The sequence below is a fragment of the Scomber japonicus genome, chromosome 4 (genome assembly GCF_027409825.1).
Source record: "Scomber japonicus isolate fScoJap1 chromosome 4, fScoJap1.pri, whole genome shotgun sequence".
NCBI classification, from domain to species: domain Eukaryota; kingdom Metazoa; phylum Chordata; class Actinopteri; order Scombriformes; family Scombridae; genus Scomber; species Scomber japonicus.
Genome location: NC_070581.1, coordinates 13,212,453 through 13,228,671, shown reverse-complemented (window position 1 = coordinate 13,228,671; position 16,219 = coordinate 13,212,453). Strand labels below are relative to the sequence as shown.

The following is a 16,219-nucleotide window of genomic DNA, read 5'->3' as shown; positions in this document are numbered from 1 at the left end:
ATATAGCACAATAGCATGTATAAGAAAAGCACACTAACTAACTTATAAATAAAGCTTAAGTCAACTTTGAACTTAGCATGTATTGCCATGCTTTTAAATGTGTTGATTTATAATTTAAAATTTAAAAATATAAATATGATTTGTTAATATTTAATGATAATGATTTATTCCATTTAGTAATAAAAAAATAATAAAAAATTTATTCTATTTTGCAAAACAACACTTGTGTCCAAATTCCATATTTCAGAGGATTTTACTATTGGAGTTATACACAAGATTTAACTAAGACTCAGCAGGAAGAGGTTTTTATGTTCTTTCTGTGTGAAGTTTTTCCACTTAGCATTGGCAGCAAAGCTTACCTCAGTTAAATGTTAAACTTTAGTTAAACGTTGAATCTAAAATGAGGAATCTACAATGAGGATGACAGAAAAACACTCCATGATGAGCTCTGTCATTATCAATTCACGGTCTGATGTGATAAGTATATTAAAGAAAAAGGCGAATATATTAAACAGCCTGTTCCTTATTTAAAGTAATAGCAATGATTTTTTGAGAAAAATATTCTTCTTTAAGTGGATATTCACCAAAAGAATGTCAGTATATGTTCACTATGTACTGTAGTCTTTGGCTATTGTTCACCGCCTGCACATTGTTGTAGGTGTCATAAAGTAGTCTGAAGCTTCTTACATTTTTTGTTTGATAACACCACTCCACAAATGTCTTGTAATTGTTGGAACATTTCTTACCTCCACTCATAAGAAATTAATACAAATAAATGTGTCTTTCACTCAGATGATGACAGTGAACCCATCCTGGGGCTTTGGTTTGAAGAGACAATTTCACCCACCAAAGACAAAGTAGCCCCCCCACCGCCTCCACCGCCCCCACCCCTGGAGACCTCTCCCAGACTGAAGAGCCCAAGCAAGCAGAACCCAAGCGAGAATGGCAACATTTTAGCCGGCCGTAAAGACCCAGAGTTGGTGAGGATGTGTTTTGATTCATTTTTATATACCTGTCCACATACTGAATCAAGTGCTGCTCTATGTCATGAGGACACAGTGCATCTAAAGTCTCAGTCATTTTAAACAACCGAATAACTCATAACTGTTTATTCCTATAGTTCCTCAGTTTAGCCTCCAGCATTCTGAACTTCATCACCACCTCAATGCTCAAGTCAAGGAACAACTTCATCCGCAACTACCTGAGTGTGTCTCTAACAGAGCAGCACATGGCTACTCTGGCCAGCATCATCAAAGATGTGGACAAAGATGTCAAAGGTATGCCTGAAGAAAAGACTCACTGCTTATCATGCAAATTATCTTTAACATGCTGCTCGATTTAATGCATTTTCTTTCTCCCCAGGCTCCTCAGATGAAGTTTTTTCTTTAGCTCTATATCACTTCAACCACACCCTGGTAACATCAGATCTACCGTCCCCAGCCCTGCAGGTAAGAGGAATTTCTTTGTATTGCCAGGATCTTCTTCATCTAGAGAAAATGACACCAAACATCTCTGATTAAGTTAATGTATTGCATGTAGTCCTTTGCATGATGGTAATTAAAAATAAATTAAAAAAAGATCCTATGAGTTGTTTTGTTATGTCTTATTACTGTATGTCTTATCATTCCCAGAACACCCTCCTTCAACAGTTAGGTGTTGCACCCTTTTCAGAGGGTCCCTGGCCTCTCTACATTCACCCTCAATCGCTGTCAGTCCTCTCCAGACTTCTCCTCATATGGCAGCACAAAGCCAATGTGCAAGGAGAACCAGATGTGCCTGAGTGCATGAAAGTCTGGGAAAGGTATGGTAACAATGACATTGTTATTTGCCTGTTGTGGGAACCTTACTGGTTTAAATTGAATATAAATCAGATGTATTGTTTTGCAAAGCTACTCAAGCACAATCTTTGACTCATTATGATAAAAACAACTAAATATCATATTAGCTAATGAGCTGTGTTTTGCTATACCTCATTGAACTAGCTTACATTTGCACACAGTTTATTGTATGTTTGTTTTTAACCCATTTCTCCTTTCCTCCACATTTCCTTTCCTGTTGTCATAGATTTTTGGGAACATTGAAGCAACACACTATCCAGGGGTCTGTTCATGGAGAGGATGACCTCAATGTGGAGCACCTTCAGCTCCTGCTACTCCTTTTCCACAACCTGTCGGAGCGTGGGCGACGGTCAGTCCTCACCCTGGTCACTCAGGCCATCACTGAAGTGGCACAGAGTAGAGACTCTCAGCTGAAGGCTGTGCCTCTCAACCTGGCCCGCATGTTGCTGGTCTTTGACTACCTGCTGCGCCACTACTCCAAGGCTCCCGTTTACCTTTTTGAACAGGTAAATGCTTATTTTCAAACGCCTGTTGTGTTATCCTGATGGCAAAGTGCATCGATTAAGCTTGGTTGTATTTATTTGGAAACATTTCAGTGTTTCCCACACATAGACTAATTCGTGGCGGTGCGCCACAGATTCAACACCGGCCGCCACATATTGCGTTTCGTTATTAATTATTTTTTTAACGCTAATTAAAAAATACGCATCGCATTCGTTAAGCTGCATTTCCTTTCCCTGCTCTCCCTGCGTCTCTCTGTCACTCACGCGTCTCTCTCACATAGCTCAGACACACACACACAGCCCCTCCCCTCCGTCTCCATCAGCGAGATCATCTCTACCCCCCCCCCCGGCGGTCGCCGGCCTACCACCACACATTGCCTTCAGATCTGTGGGAAACACTGCATTTGTTACATGATTTATACTTTCAAGCAAAATTCTTTCCTGAAAACAAATTTTTTTAAGAACTCGCCAATATAACATGTAACAAATTGACTGGTGTATCAAAAATATTGATTGCCTTAGGAGAAGCTACTAGCATCACATCTGGATAATAACATGCTGTAGGAGTAACATGATAGCCCAATGAAGTACTGTTCCACTTAGTTACATAAATCAATGTTATTCTAACACTGAATAAATGTGATGACAGGAAAAAGAGATTTAGCTTCTCTCTACCACAAATGTTATTTATAGGTGCAGTACAACCTACTTACTCCACCATCCACTGGACCGAGTTCTATTCAGGAAGGTGGCAAACGCAGCAGTCTCCCTCTTTACTACGGCTTCAAGGAGGTGGAAGAGAACTGGGCCAAACACTGTTCAGCAGGTAAGACTAGGAGCTGAAATGTACTTTTATAAGCCCACAGCCCAGAACAAGGAAGCAGATTTAAAACTTGTCAACTGCATTTTTTAGCATAACAATTGTCTGAGCACTGGTTTTCTACCTGCTGGCAGTGACCTCCCATCCTCTGCAACTTGCACACATGTAATTAATATTGTCTGTGTTCTTACTACTTATGTGTGAAGAGGATGTGGATGTGTTTTCATGTTGGTACTTGATGACAAAATGATTTATGTTTTCACCCTTCCACAGATTCAAATGTTCAGCCCAAATTCTACTGCGTTTTGTCCCCTGAAGCGTCTGAAGATGATATCAGCAGACTAGACAGCAAGGTGAGACTTTAATCTTTGTTATACCTTTTTAATGAAATGTTTTTATTCATAGAGTGATGTGACCCCAGAGACCTGGAAGTGTATGTTTTTGATGTGGTGTATTTTGAGGATATACATTTACCTGTTCCCTTTTTTCTGGTAGGTCTTTCCTAAGCTGTTCAATGGAGCAGTTAAATACGATGAACTGTATTCGTGGCTTATCTCACTCCTGGCAGCAGGCTCTCAGTTCGACACTGCAAGAAGACAGGAGAGCAAGCCCATCACTCCTATGGTGAGAACAAACCGCATGAACAAATCATGAACTGTGCAAACAGGGTTAATATGATGTAGGTGGTATCACAGATATGCCTAAATGTCAGCAAACAGCTGTTTCCTACAGCTCTTCAAGTTACCAGCTTGTTGTGACTATACCTTTTTATATAAAGATGACTCCATGACTAAGGTTGCATGTCCTGAATGCATCGCTGTGATTATTTCAATCAATTCAGTCAATTTTTGTATTTTAAGAAAAATAAGTGGGTAGTTTTCAATCTTAGTCTTTTTAAAACATTATTTTTGCCTTTATTTGAAAATTGAAAGTACAAAGAGACAGGAAAGTATGAAATGAAATTGAACCATCTAAATAACTGTATGTCTGATTATCACCCTTCACAGGAGGCCTGCTCCCTTCAGTACTACTTTCTAGTGCTGTGGAGGATCTTGGGGGTTTTACCACCTTCAAAAGCCTACATGGAGCAGCTAAAAACTGGCTGCAGTGATCCCAGTGAGAGCGACATCTTGCACACACTGCGATGGTCCTCACGTCTGCGGGTGTCTACCTATGTGAACTGGATCAAGGTCTGTTGACATCTGAAAGTACTGCTGAATGCCAATTAGCATGATCGATTCCCAAAGACAGAAATAAATAATATTACATTAGTTTCATGGTATATATGTGATTATTCTACTTATCATTACAAATTATTATTCTAGTCATAATAACAAATCCAACTCATAATTATATGATTACATTTTCCAAAACGTCAGTTGCCCCTGGATGCTACAGATTACATTTCCGAAATGATTCGCTTCTTGTTTTTTGTCCAGCTTCAAATTTACACCATAGGATGTGAAGTAATCCTGTTAGATCATAATCTTTCATTATGGTTTAATTTGATGTGTGACTATGTCTGTGTCATCACTGACAGGAGCACCTGGTGAAGCAGGGAATGAAAGCAGACCAAGCAGCCTCTCTGGTTGAGATGACAGCTGCTAAGTGCAGCACCGTTAAATATGATGTGGATCTAGCAGAGGAATACATTGCCAGACAGGTGAAGATTATTATGTTGTCATTGGTGACCTATGTGTAGATTGTTGTCCAGTTTAAGTTTTAACTCAACTGTCACTTTTCTGTTGCAGATTTCCACTTTCTCCAGTGTAGACCCGAATGTTATTCTTCCACTTCATCAGTTGCCGTCTCTGCAAGCCATCTATACACTGGATGCAGTCATCTCCAAAGTGCAGGTGTCCCTAGATGAGCATTTGTCCAAGGTTGCCATTGAGGCAGACACCCACAAGTCCTCTGAGATCGCAAAGAATCTGCTCTCTGCTACACTACAGCTCACTGATGTTTACACAGCCTTCACAAGGTGACAGAGATCATTATTAACCTCTCCACTGTACTTACATGGGACCATGGGACAAGCTGGTCATATATAATTTAGCAGACTGGAATATTAGGATGTAATTGATAACTGTATTTTTTTTTTTTTAATCTCATCCTAGACATATGGGTTTGGTACACAATCAGATGTTTAAAACATTAGTATCTTCAGAGCACAAGATAGACAGTGGCTTGCTGTATTTTTAAGTGTTAAATCCATAAAAGTGTGGTTATGTTAACCCTAACCCTAAATATTCACATGGATATTACCTTTTAAACCTTATCTGCAAACATGCATATCTTAATCAAGTTATTAAACCAAATTTGTCTCAATCAGGTCTTACCTGCTAATGAACATCCCAGAGGAAGGGGAAAACAAGCTCACAGATGCCAAGCTCCAAGGTTATGCTGCAGTTCTCTCCATCGGCTCCACCCGTTGCAAAGCCAACACGCTGGGTATGAGGAAGAGTTGCTCACAATAAAAATGTTAAACTGTACATTTTCATTACATTTCTGTGTTTTAACCTGAACTTTTTAAAATGTAAATTCACAGGCCACAGTGTTATGCAGAACTTGCCATCAGCTGTACAGACAATATGTGAGACTTGGAACGGCATCCACACCAATGAATTCCCTAACATCGGCTCGTGGGTATGTGAGCTGCATTTTTTGTGTCCCAAAATTACACCCGGTCCCATTTTTTAAAATGATGTTTCTTGTCTAAAATATCTTGAAGCTCTCAAGTAAATATTTAAATTATTACCAAAAAGTAGAAAAATATAATTCAGTGTAAATTAATAATTGTACTAGCAATCATGAAACTAATAGTTTGGCTTCTTTTCCTTCTCAGCGAAATGCGTTTGCTAATGATACCATTCCATCAGAGAGCTACATCAGTGCCATCCAAGCAGCTCACCTAGGAACTCTGAGTTGCCAGTCCTTGCCTCTGGCCTCCTCTCTTAAGCACATCTTGCTGTCTTTGGTTCGCCTCACCGGTGACCTCATTGTGTAAGTGCTTGTCCAGTCCTAATTAAAATCTGAATCATTTAGGAAGTGTGATAAAACCAGCAGCCAGTTGTCCATGCAATCAGATAGGTTCAATATGCAGCTTGGAAGCAGATGTAGATAAGTTTCTTTATGAAAGACTTGAAATTTAAAATAATTTTAATTTTTGTGCATGTCTGCGTCCTCAGCACAGAGGAGCTGAATCCCTCACAGGTTGTGCGCACTTTGCTGCCCCTCCTCCTGGAGAGCAGCACAGAGAGTGTGGCTGAGATCAGCAGCACCTCACTGGAGCGCATCCTCGGCCCATCGGAGTCAGATGCCTTCCTAGCTCGCATCTATGAGCGTCTGGTGACCGGTTGTTACAACATCATTGCCAGTCACTCAGACCCCAACAGGTAGCACTACACTATACAGCTCTGTGTAGCTTTTAGCCTAATGTAGCATATTGTTCTAGTCTGCACATTAATAGTTTGGTTTAGTCTCACTGCTCAACTTTTGACCTCATCATTTTAGTGGTTTGGATGAGTCTGTCCTTGAGGAATGCCTTCAATACCTTGAAAAACAGCTTGAGAGCAGTCAAGTCCGCAAGGCCATGGAAGAGTTCTTTTCATTCAGGTATATACTCCGACTGATGATGCAGGCGACGTTATTGCATGTGAATGCAGCTACCTTACTTAATTCCTCTTTATTTCCAGTGGTGAGCTTGTCCAGATTATGATGGCAACAGCCAATGAAAACCTATCAGCAAAGTTCTGCAACAGAGTACTGAAATTCTTCACCAAGCTGTTTCAGCTCAGTAAGTCTAAAACATATGTTAAAAGCTACAAATACATTAGATTTCTCTATATGCTTAAATCATAATCTTAAAATTATGTTGCCGTCATCCCCAGCGGAGAAGAGCCCAAACCCCAGTCTGCTGTGTCTGTGTGGCTCTTTGGCCCAGCTGGCCTGTGTGGAGCCCTCTCGTTTGCAGTCCTGGTTGACACGAATGACAGCCACCCCACCAAAGGACTCTGAGCAGCTGGAAATAGTGCAGGAAAATCGTCAGCTTTTGCAGGTGCTCACCACTCATATTGTACGTGACAACAGCCAGGTGGGCGAAGGAGTGTGCACTGTACTCCTCAGCACACTTGTTCCCATGGCAACAGACATGCTGGCCAATGGAGATGGAACAGGTTTTCCTGAACTCATGGTCATCATGGCAACACTTGCCAGCGCTGGACAGGGGGCTGGCCACCTGCAGCTGCACAGGGCTGCTATCGACTGGCTGACCAGATGGTAAGATTTTTTTTTAAGCCATCAGTAGGCTAAAGCCATCAGCAACTGCTCTGTAAAAGGACGTGTTGATGACCAGTACCAGTCAAAAGTTTGGACACACTTTCTCATTGATGTGAATGGGAAAGTGTGTTTGAAAGATATTATTTTAATGGATGTTCTTTTTCTCTGCAGCAAAAAGTATTTAACACAAAAGAATGTCGTGGAAAAAGTGAGCACAAACTTGTCCCAAGGAAAGGTACGGTTTTATATTTATCAGTATATTCCACCAGGTGTAATTCCATTTTAAACACATGTGATTCCCATTTGGAGGTTCCAAAGGGAGTCATAAGATCTTAAACCTTCAGGTAATTTATTTTCACCTGTTCCTTGATTTCAGCACGCGAGCATGCTGGAATGCTCCTGCCACATCATTTCCTATCTGGCTGATGTGATGAATGCTTTAAGGCAAAGCAGTGGCCAAGGCACATCAGCACTGCTGGTGGAGGGCGAAGAAAAGGCAATGGAAGTGGACTCTGACTGGGTGGAGGAACTTGCAGTGGAGGAGGATGATTCCCAGGCAGAGGACTCTGTGAGATCACATCCCTTTATGTCTATTCTCCTGTAACAGGGCCATGTAAATGAGCAGAATACAGAACTGAATTTACAATCTGAAAACAAATGATCTATGTTGTCCATACTATCTGTTAAATTAAATGTGTAGCTTGGAAGCAGCAAGTTTATATACAATAATCTCTTCGGTTTTGGTCTAAATGCAAAAGCCAAATTATTATGCAGTGATGCATATTCATATCACAATTCATATCACAATATGAATTAAACTCATATTTTTTAACTTAAGATCCCCCCTTAACTCCCTAAATTCTTTTAGGTTTTAAGTGGGTTCAGAAGGTGAAAAAAAACCCAAGAATTATATTGCTTGCATCAAATATGAGATTATTAATTAAATCACCACTGTATTTTTGCAGAAACATGTTTATGTGATGTTTTATTTCCCTTATTCAGTCTTGCTCTGTCAGTTTGAACAATCCATCTTTACATGTTTGTCATTGTTTGACAGGATGAAGACTCCCTTTGCAACAAGCTCTGCACTTTCACCATCACTCAGAAGGAGTTCATGAACCAGCACTGGTAAAAATATGATTTTGATCAGCTTGAGGGTTTGTAGTAGGTCTTTTGGTACAAATTGGTAGGCTGTTATACTTGAAAATAGATTTATCATGCAGGAACCCTTAAATGTTGCAAAAAAAAGGAGGAAATATTGGTATATAAAATACTCTACATATTGTAGATTTACATGAATCTTTTAAGTCACTGGCAACTGTTAAAAGCGTAAAAAACAGAACAACTGCACACCATTGACAGTAAAGAAACAATATACATAATATACATATATCATAATGTTCATTGGTAATATAGGTAATCATTATATAGATGAAAGGAAAAGTAGCAACTAATCAGTGATCTAATCTTTTATAGAAATACAGTATGCAGGTGACAGTACTAAACTAATGTACTGTATACTGACTTGACCTGTTCACTTTCATTCTGCAGGTACCACTGTCACACCTGTAAGATGGTGGATGGGGTAGGTGTGTGCACAGTGTGTGCCAAGGTCTGTCACAAAGACCATGAGATCTCCTATGCCAAATATGGCTCTTTCTTCTGTGACTGCGGTGCCAAAGAGGATGGCAGCTGCCAGGTGAGACCGAATACCTCAGGTCATCATGGGAAGAGAACAACAGCGGTAACTTTGGCTTGCAAGTCATTCCCCCATTGACTTCCATCCAGTCATTTCATTTGGTCAGGGTTATAGCTAGCCCATACACATGGCCAGAAAAAGAGATAAATCATGTTATGAATGTCTGTTGTCTGTGTTGTGTACTGAAAAGGCCAGCTTTCTTAGTTAAAAATGATGGATCTTTGAATATGCATGTGATGAACAAACCATCAACTACATTTTACCTTCAGTTTAGGGTTTTGTAAGAAGTATGACAGACCAGTTACATTCTTTCTTTGTGTTTGTGATTACAGTGGTTTCTTCTGTCAATCTGATAATTAAAATGGCTCATAATAGTTTTTTTTTCACATTTGTACATTTACAATTATACATGTTGGATGATCATGAGTTGAGTTGTACTAAATTGAATGGGGTTAACAATATGAAAGTACAGGTATAAGGTAGTGGCATGCAGCAAATTCAATAGATTTCTCATCAATCTGTGATTTTTGCCTTTGGAAGCAGTTTAGATAGAGAATTCCTCCATCCGACACAATATCACAATATCTGTGGCTATCTTTTTTGTTTACTATATACTCCACAATGTGGAAGAGCTAAGAAAGTAAAATAAAATCAAGTTATTCTAATTGTGAAGATCAGGGTTTCCGCCAGAAAACTTGTTTGGCCCGACGGGGATGGAGGGTGGCACAGAGTAACAGTGGGAGGTCTGTCCTCCCTCCTGCTCTCTGCTGTAAACACAAGTCACTGTTAGTGAGCAGCATTTCTCCATGGTTCTCTGGGCTTGTTTTCAGCAGAAACTCTCCCGCTCTGCCTGCTCAGCCTGCTCTCAGATGGTAGGAGGGTTGCTCTGGTAGCAGCATCACTGTCACACACATACTCACACTTCCTCCCTCTAGACCACACACTCATCACGCACTGAGCGTTTCCTTTAAAAGAGATGCACTACTTGTGTAACACTTTTGAGTTTAGAAAACATCTTAAAATACATTTTTAAGAATCCCTGATGTTTAGGCAGAGGGTCAACTCAGGCCTGGTGGGCCGCCGGGCTTGGAGTACACTGGTGGAAACCCTGAAGATGATGCTCAAATGTTTATTTTATGCACTGCCATATTCAAGTATATGTGCTTGCTAGTATTGACACTTGTTTTTCTCACTGGTTTACTGTATGTTGTGTCATCCACAGGCCTTGGTCAAACGCAGCCCCAGCAGTGGCATGGGCTCCACTCTCAAAGAGTCTTCTGCGTTCCAGAGTGAACTACGCATGCCTGAGAGTGCTATCCGCCACCAGAATGCTTCACCCTCTGACAAGAGTAAGACCACCATCTCTGATGGCAAACCTGGTGAAGAAGACAGACCTAAGAAGAGTAGTGTGTGCAAGAGCATTGAGGGCTGCCAGGAAGAGTTGATAACACAAGTGGTGAGAAAATTATGGTCATTCATTCTTGATTCCTCACTCAATGTGTTTCTGTCTTGTGTCTGTTAGCTTTACCACTTTTATTTTTTTCCCTCTGAAAAGACTGCCAAAGGATATAACATTATGGGTCTTGTGTTTTTTACATCCACTGCAGTGTGCATTGTGTGACTCATACTTTTGGCTTGGTTTCTCCACAACAGATGGGATCATCTACTGCAGCCGTCATACTGGAGATGCTCATGTTTCTCATGGAAGCCATTCAGACCAACTTCCAGCAGGCATCAGCTGTGGGAAGCAGCAGCCGGGCTCAGCAAGCCCTCAATGAGCTGCACACTCAAGACAAAAATGTGGAGATGACAGACCAGTTAATGGTATGATGATCTCTATACAGTTTCGAAAAAAAAATCACTGAATTCCTTAAGTCATGGTAATTTATTCAAACCTTATTAGAAACTATATTATATTACAAATTGTTTACGTTGGGTTTTTATTTTTTCAGGTGCCCACACTTGGTTCTCAGGAAGGGGCATTTGAGAATGTGAGGATGAACTACAGTGGTGACCAAGGGCAAACGATACGCCAGCTCATTAGTGCACATGTCCTACGCCGTGTTGCCATGTGTGTCCTGTCCTCCCCCCACGGCCGTCGCCAGCACCTTGCAGTCAGCCATGAAAAGGGAAAGGTGAGCCTCACACACTAGTAATTTGAATTCTTATAATTGTTTTATTGCTTTTGTTATTATTAACTCATTTAAGTTTTTTTTCATAATGTTCATCGCGAGGTTGCAGTGTCTTCACTGTTAGAACACTGCATAATCCAACCTTTCTCCATCTCCTGGTTCACAGATAACAGTTCTCCAGCTGTCCACTCTCCTGAAGCAGGCTGACTCCAGCAAGAGGAAGCTGACACTCACACGTCTGGCCTCTGCCCCAGTCCCTTTCACTGTCCTCAGTCTCACAGGCAACCCTTGTAATGAAGATTACCTTGCTGTGTGTGGCCTGAAGGTGAGAAGACAAGAAAATCAACATATTCAAATGAAAACACTGCAGGCAACAGTGTAGTCATTATCCATGAGTAGGAAGAAACTACGTTTACTCAGTTAAACTAGTGTATAATTATGGTAGAATTCAGATCAGCTGTCTGCTCACCTTGGAAAATACCTTTTGTATATGATTGACTGCTATATTTGGTGTCTGTCTTGACTTTTTGATTCCTTTTTCCCCCAGGACTGCCATGTACTAACTTTCAGCAGCACAGGCTCTGTGTCAGACCATCTGGTGTTGCACCCACAACTGGCTACTGGCAACTTCATTATCAAAGCTATCTGGTTACCAGGCTCACAGACTGAACTGGCCATCATCACTGCTGACTTTGTCAAGGTATGCATTAGGAGAATGGACATACTGGTAGCTGAGTGGCACCTTTTGTTTTATATGTTGCATGTACCTTAGTATTGATGTATTATAGATGATTTGATTAGATTTCTCTTTTGAATTGAGAAAACAGAAGTGCTCACAAATATTACTTGATGAAAAACCAAATGATACATTGTTTGTATTTTGTTGTCACATTTTTGTCCCTTGTCAAACAGATTTATGACCTATCAGTGGATGCCCTGAGTCCCATGTACTACTTCCTGCTCCCAAGTTCCAAGATCCGTGACGCTACCTTCCTTTTCAATGAAGATGGGAAAAACATCATCGCCATCATGTCTTCAGCAGGTTACATGTATACCCAGATCATGGATGAGTCTAGCAGTGCCCAACATGGCCCTTTCTATGTCACCAACGTGTTGGAGATAACCCATGAAGACTTGAAGGTAAATGGGCCACATAAAATTATACCTACAGAACGATTTAATGTTGTACCACTTCACCAGTGTTAACACATCAGCAGCAAAACATATTATTGTTTGTTGTAAGGGTCTGCTTTCACTTTTCGGAATGTCTAGTTAATTTTTACACACCACTTGAACACCACATTTGATGTTTCTGGAAAATTCTGGATGGCAAAAAGCTGTACTGACGTAGCTTCTTTCTGTGTGACTCCAGGACAGCAACGGGCAAGTGGCTGGAGGCGGTGTGTCCGTTTATTACTCCCATGTGCTCCAGATGCTTTTCTTCAGCTACAGCCAAGGGAAATCCTTCGCTGCCACAGTGAGCCGTAGCACCACAGAAGTGCAGCGGCTCTTTCACATCAATGTCAAAGGGTAACGGTCTCCTCACTTCTTTAATTGTTGCATTGGGTTTGGAGTATGTAATGGGCAATAGGAAGAGCTAACTCTAGGGCTGCTGATATATGATACTTGCTTTTTTTTACCAACCCATACAGTACACAAAGACAACATAATTTTTTACATGCTTGTGTACTTTGTGTATACCTGGAAGATTAAAAAGTTATGATTAGAATGAATCTATATATAAAATCTTTTGGTAATTTATACTTTTGCACAACAAACAGAAAGCATAGCCACGCCCAAGGCAGCAACATAGTAGTGATCTCACACCAGTTATTTGGGCGTGCCTATTTGTCACCATGGAGTGGCATGGGGACATCATATGAATGTAGGTAGCTGCAGACAATCTCTAGGCTCCATTGCTGTGTCTGCTGCTGACCTTACTTTCTGCCCCCACCAGTCGTGCTGAAGTGCATCTTTCAGACATATCGTATTAATTTCGAGAAATGAGGATAGCTATGATGCGCACACTAATACCCACCGTCCTACTCTCCTACTTCGCTTCTTTCCCATCATTTCTGATTTTTTAATGTTTATCTCTTTCTTGCCCTCCCGCCTTATTCAGCTCTAATGGCGGCAGCAGTAAGATGTCACCAGCTCTGTGCCAATGGTCCGAGGTCATGAACCACCCAGGACTGGTGTGCTGTGTGCAGCAGACAACAGGCATACCACTGGTCATCATGGTCAAACCTGACACCTTCCTCATCCAAGAGATTAAAACTCTACCAGCCAAAGCTAAGGTAAGAGTCGCTTACTGTAGTAATAGGGAACAGTCCGCAGCAGATTAAGAAATGGTGAAAAGATTTTCAGCAATTAAAAATCAACAATGTCTTAAACGGAAAAAGGAAACCTCTAGTAAAATGAAAAAGTAAGGTTAACTTCAATGTATTTTCTTTGTTCCCCAGATTCAAGACATGGTAGCTATTCGACACACAGCCAGTAATGAGCAACAACGCACTACCATGATTCTTCTCTGTGAGGATGGAAGCCTGCGAATCTACATGGCCAATGTGGACAACACCTCTTACTGGCTCCAGCCCTCGTTACAACCCAGCTGTGGTATCAGTATCATGAAGCCTGTCCGCAAGCGCAAAGCTGCTGCTACCAGTGAGTTTGAGGCCAATAAAGTGTAGTCACTTTCTTAACACCAAAATCGGAAGTTTAAAAAAAATATATAAAAATTCAATGTGCAGTTTATTCAGTTTTCATTAAAATTTCTGCTATATCATTGAGTGCTTTTACATGTGTATATTCCATTCTGCAGGTACACTTAATGTAGAACAGCATTCACTTAAAAAAAATAGCTGTGATAAAAGTGAGCCATCTGCCTGCCAAAATGTTCAAATTTTAATGTAATGACTTTACTTTCAGCCACGCGAACATCCAGTCAGGTGACATTCCCAGTGGACTTCTTTGAACACAACCAGCAGCTCACAGAGGTGGAATTTGGGGGCAATGACTTGCTGCACGTCTACAATGGACAGCAGATCAAACACAGGCTCAACTCCACTGGGATGTATGTGGCTAACACAAAGGTACGGACATTTTAACAAAAGGAGTCTGTGTTTCAAAAGTCCTGCATGTGTTTGTTTTATGCTATTTTCTATATTCTACATTTAACTAACGGTTGGCATGATTTTGGTTGTTTCGTCCTAGCCCGGGGGATTCACAGTGGAAGCGGTCAACAACAACAGTTCAATGGTGATGACGGGCATGCGGGTGCAGGTGGGCACTCAGGCCATCGAGAGGGCTCCTTCCTACGTGGAGGTCTTTGGCCGCACCATGCAGATAAACCTGACAAGAGCGCGCTGGTTTGACTTCCCCTTCACCAGAGAGGAAGCCTTACAGGCCGACAAGAAGCTGTCCATCTTTAGTAAGAGCAAAAACGCATAAACTTTGACTTTCTTGTGCAGCATGATTACATTTTAAATTAACTAAATGCATTCTTAGCTAACACTCTGAGTAATTGAAGTTTCATCATGGTCGGCGTGACTGTTTTTAAACTAAGGTTAATTATTTTGCATTCAGCTGTTCTTTTAACTTGGATCATATTGAATTAGCTGCAGAATATTAAACCATCATCAGATACAGTTTCACCTTCCTGTTTTGTTCTTTAAAGTTGGAGCCTCTGTTGACCCGGCTGGAGTCACAATGCTTGATTCAATCAAGATCTATGGGAAAACCAAGGAGCAGTTTGGCTGGCCTGAGGATCCACCAGAGGACTTCTCCTCTGCCTCTGTTAACAACGTCTGCAGTCCCAATCTCAACCAGGGCAATGGCACCTCTGATGGAGACATAACCACCCCAACCACCACCAGTGGCACTGTACTAGAGAGGTATGAGCTTCCACTTCCAGGTTCATAAGGTCAAAACAAACAACGAAACTACTGGTATCATATTAATCTATGGGTGTATTCGACCCTTTAATTATAAAGTTTTTGCAATAAAGATTCACATACTGTGATGGGTGTGATGAATTCTAGTCATATTGTCCTCTTCTAGTGTATCTTTACCCTTTTGACCTTGAGGACAAACTTGATCTTTTAATAAATCGGGGGTTGGGTTCTCTGTAGAGTATTTAGTGCATGGCTATCGTGATGTCATCTTTTCTTGCATGCCTCTCTTTTGTTCAACTGAATCATTTAATTTCACTTGTTTCTTTCTGTGATCCTCACACTTTTTTTGTTCTTTTTCTTTTGCTCCCAAATATACAATAAAAAGTTGTGAAACTGAGTCCTTATCAACCTTGGACCGGTTAGTAACTGCCCTTTCTCTGCTTGTTTGTATGGTTTTGTGCATGTGTGCCAGTTTGTTTGTCCATGCCTGAGACTGTGAACATGCCACGCACCATCTCCACAATTGTGCAGCAACCAATTAATTTTTTTTCTGACATTTATTCTTGCATTGTTGTTTTTGGCATTTAGATTAGCACAGACTGTAGCAGGTTGAGATTTGCTCTTTGCTCTTTAGTTTGATTGTTTAACTTAAGGCAAAAACTGAAGTAGGAGCAGTGTTGATCTTTCTTCTCTATTTCAGGTTGGTGGTCAGCTCCCTTGAGGCTTTGGAAAGCTGCTTTGCAGTCGGTTCATCTAATGAAAAGGTAGACCGATAAGGATAAGATATCTAAATAAAAATACCAGTCATGCCTCTCTTGAGGGAACATAATTAACTGCATGTCTTTAACTCTGTTTAGGAGAAAAACAAGGTTGCTGCACTGGAGTTGGCAACTCTGCTCCTGTCCATGCCAACCCCCGCAGGTGTGCAGCAGCAGACCAAGGGACTTCTTGCCAGCCTGCACACCAGTCGAACTGCCTACCACAACCACAAGGTAAAACAATATGTCATATCAAAATCCAAGTATTCTCCATCCACATGGGGTGGTTATACATTAT

General features: G+C 41.0%; 1 protein-coding gene across 4 annotated transcripts in view; it reads left to right on the top strand.

Annotated features, from left to right (window-relative positions):
- ubr4 (ubiquitin protein ligase E3 component n-recognin 4) overlaps positions 1–16,219 on the top strand; it is a 48,558-nt gene that overhangs the window by 12,304 nt on the left and 20,035 nt on the right. For 2 of the 4 annotated variants that reach the window (XM_053318191.1, XM_053318190.1), the window contains exons 15-50: positions 793–980; positions 1,121–1,277; positions 1,363–1,448; positions 1,632–1,801; positions 2,065–2,344; positions 3,035–3,167; positions 3,435–3,514; positions 3,657–3,785; positions 4,169–4,351; positions 4,702–4,824; positions 4,913–5,142; positions 5,494–5,612; positions 5,710–5,807; positions 6,007–6,164; positions 6,350–6,556; positions 6,675–6,776; positions 6,857–6,957; positions 7,052–7,439; positions 7,611–7,674; positions 7,816–8,007; positions 8,497–8,567; positions 8,991–9,138; positions 10,361–10,594; positions 10,792–10,962; positions 11,091–11,273; positions 11,437–11,595; positions 11,818–11,970; positions 12,183–12,410; positions 12,643–12,800; positions 13,393–13,567; positions 13,733–13,934; positions 14,199–14,362; positions 14,484–14,700; positions 14,947–15,163; positions 15,864–15,927; positions 16,021–16,155. In XM_053318191.1, coding sequence (XP_053174166.1) covers positions 793–980; positions 1,121–1,277; positions 1,363–1,448; positions 1,632–1,801; positions 2,065–2,344; positions 3,035–3,167; positions 3,435–3,514; positions 3,657–3,785; positions 4,169–4,351; positions 4,702–4,824; positions 4,913–5,142; positions 5,494–5,612; positions 5,710–5,807; positions 6,007–6,164; positions 6,350–6,556; positions 6,675–6,776; positions 6,857–6,957; positions 7,052–7,439; positions 7,611–7,674; positions 7,816–8,007; positions 8,497–8,567; positions 8,991–9,138; positions 10,361–10,594; positions 10,792–10,962; positions 11,091–11,273; positions 11,437–11,595; positions 11,818–11,970; positions 12,183–12,410; positions 12,643–12,800; positions 13,393–13,567; positions 13,733–13,934; positions 14,199–14,362; positions 14,484–14,700; positions 14,947–15,163; positions 15,864–15,927; positions 16,021–16,155 — 5,867 coding nt within the window. Of the gene's footprint in view, positions 1–792; positions 981–1,120; positions 1,278–1,362; positions 1,449–1,631; positions 1,802–2,064; positions 2,345–3,034; positions 3,168–3,434; positions 3,515–3,656; positions 3,786–4,168; positions 4,352–4,701; positions 4,825–4,912; positions 5,143–5,493; positions 5,613–5,709; positions 5,808–6,006; positions 6,165–6,349; positions 6,557–6,674; positions 6,777–6,856; positions 6,958–7,051; positions 7,440–7,610; positions 7,675–7,815; positions 8,008–8,496; positions 8,568–8,990; positions 9,184–10,360; positions 10,595–10,791; positions 10,963–11,090; positions 11,274–11,436; positions 11,596–11,817; positions 11,971–12,182; positions 12,411–12,642; positions 12,801–13,392; positions 13,568–13,732; positions 13,935–14,198; positions 14,363–14,483; positions 14,701–14,946; positions 15,164–15,863; positions 15,928–16,020; positions 16,156–16,219 lie in introns of all 4 variants that reach the window. The other 2 variants (XM_053318189.1, XM_053318188.1) reach the window with 1 other exon arrangement.